Genomic DNA, 2,500 nt, shown 5'->3' on the forward strand with positions numbered 1-2,500 from the left:
GAACCTGTGTTTTATATTCCATGGGATTTCTTTTTTTTTTTTTTTTTTTTCCATATATTATTAAAGAACGAAGATTTTAATGTAAAGATTTTTCACATTTATTATTCCTATTTTTGGAAACGAATAATTTCCATGGTCGAGTATTTGTTCATCTCTTCTCCTTGATTTGGTTTATTGTACGTGCACTATCTGGCTGTTTCTGAAATTAAGGCTTTTAATTTCACACAGAGTTTGTTTCATTTGTTAACCTTATTGTGGGGTTGAGAGTTTGCTTTGTGAATGTCTCCCCCTCATTTTACAGACTAACCCTGACTTTTTTCTCATGATTTTTCCTCAACTCACCATCCACACACACATAATTCCCCCCAAAATATCTGCTGACTAGTGAATGTTCTAGTTAGTGGAGAGGAACCCCTTCTTGTAAGGCGGATTCTAATAAAAACACCATCAGGGAAGCCACAAAGGTTGCTAGTGAAACTGCTTCTATTACTATTAAATAACCGACCCTTATTTTATCGCGGAAGCAGTGCGGCCCAGTGGTTAGGGCGCTTGCCTTGAAATCCGGGGACCCCGGGTTCAAGACCCGCTCTGACTATTCGTTGAATTTGTTCCTGGTAGTACCTGGTTCAACTTCTCAGCTGCACTTGTAAATAGCCAACTGGTTTGCCTCCGGCCAATTGGGATTCTTAACAATTGTTGTTGAATGTTCTGTTCAGTCGTGATTGTGTTTCATTGGCCCTGAAAAGCCCCTGAGGGGAGTGATCAATTAACTATGTATGTAAATATGTGTTGTTGAAGTTTAGACTCCAAGGGACACTTCGTGTTGGATGCCAAAAATGGTCGTGCATTTCTGGTTTAACATTCCCCATCTTTTGTCACATTCCGAGAGTTTCAGTCCCAGCAGTGAAACAGTACATCTGTCATCTTAACCTAGCTTAATAGGATAGCTTCCTCCCGACTCCTTCAGCTAGGGGCTTGAGCATCCGTCTTCCGAGATTAACATATCATAGGTTCCACTCCTGTTTGGAACCCTCGAAATGTTTTGAGAGTATTCCCGAGACACCGCATCGAAAAAAAATACCTCTCTCTAAAATATACAATTTTCAGTAGTAGATATCCTGTCATGGTTTAAGGATAATGCCTACTATTGTTACTGCACATACGTTCTGCGAATCTCGAAATACTCGGATTTCCTATGGGTGGTGCTTACTAAGACAGGGATATTTTTGATCGGTTTAAAACTATGCGGAGAAAGCAGAGCCCAGCAAGTGTTCTTCGCATCCAAAAGAAAAATTGGGGGCAACCATGCGTAAGAGATATTTGAGCTTCAATTGGAAAACAATGCCATACAGTGCTTTTATTTTCAAGCTTTGTACAAACACTATTGGATTTCATTAACACCTGTTAAGATCTGCTTTTCCCGCATATTCAAAAAAGCGTGCAAAAATACCTTTCAATTAGTAGGCACCGTCCTTAAGACATACTGACATCTTTCTCATTTCCATATTTTACACAATTGTAATCAATTCATTTTAAGATTCCTGTTGTCCTTTTTACAGAGTTAACGTGCCCGATTTACGAGCCACCAGAAAATGGAGCACTGGTCATCAATTATTTTGGTCTCGACCCAATGGTCCAAGTTCAGTGCAAGAGAGGATATGACTTTGTGACCATTCCTCCACAGCTGTACCTTTGCGCCGCAGGAGAGTGGCACTTTGTCGATTTTTTCGGTACTGCAGATAAATCTCTTCCTTGGCCGAATTGTGCACGTAAGTATTATATATATTATTATTATATGGCTAGTGTTTCTGGCAGATATAACGCATGCTGTGATTGGCTAAGAGCAGCTAAGCGCCAGGGCATTATTCTCCCGTAATACCCACGGGCCGATTACAGATTACGCAAATTAGTTTTTTCTTCTTTTTAACCATTCTGTTAGCCATGTAATAAACAACTTAATAACCTCGACCGTTCGGTCGTTACAGCAAAATCTCAAACCTCGGCCTAGCTGTATTGACCTCGCTGTCGCTCGGCAACGCCTCAGTTTGAGATTTTGCTGTAACGACCTCACTCTTGGTTATTAAGTACATGTAGTTAGTATTGCACATTTATTCTTGGTAAAAGAAAGGAAAGCCATGTGGGGGCTTTTTTAGTTTCACCATTTCTGCACGTTATTTAACACACGCAAAAAGATAACGAAGAACCTTTTACAATACAAACATACAACGCTTTCAAAACAGCACTATAAACTATTAATGTACTGTCGACTATAAAAGCACGCTTAAAAAGCACGCTGGGGGAGGGGGGTGGGGCGGGCGGGTTAATTTCTTTCACCAGGTGCAATTTTTTGTATGCCTTCCCCCAATTTCTTGCAGGAATGACTGTAACCCACCCCTCGTGTGATCCAAAAAGGTTAAGACCCTCCCCGTGCTAAAAGACATGATAGGAATTATTAATTAAGCAAGATCAAAGTCTACCTTGTTCTGTTTATATCAGCAAG

At 40.3% G+C, this 2,500-nt stretch overlaps 1 protein-coding gene across 1 annotated transcript in view; it reads left to right on the forward strand.

The window, feature by feature from the left end:
- The window catches only part of LOC137999147 (uncharacterized), a 22,857-nt gene that overhangs the window by 1,486 nt on the left and 18,871 nt on the right, over window positions 1–2,500 (forward strand). Inside the window, exon 2 of the mRNA XM_068844990.1 lies at window positions 1,560–1,769. Within this exon, the coding sequence (XP_068701091.1) occupies window positions 1,560–1,769 (210 nt within the window). The remainder of the gene's footprint in view (window positions 1–1,559; window positions 1,770–2,500) is intronic.

This window comes from Montipora foliosa, chromosome 4 (assembly GCF_036669935.1).
Source record: "Montipora foliosa isolate CH-2021 chromosome 4, ASM3666993v2, whole genome shotgun sequence".
Taxonomy (NCBI): Eukaryota; Metazoa; Cnidaria; class Anthozoa; order Scleractinia; family Acroporidae; genus Montipora; species Montipora foliosa.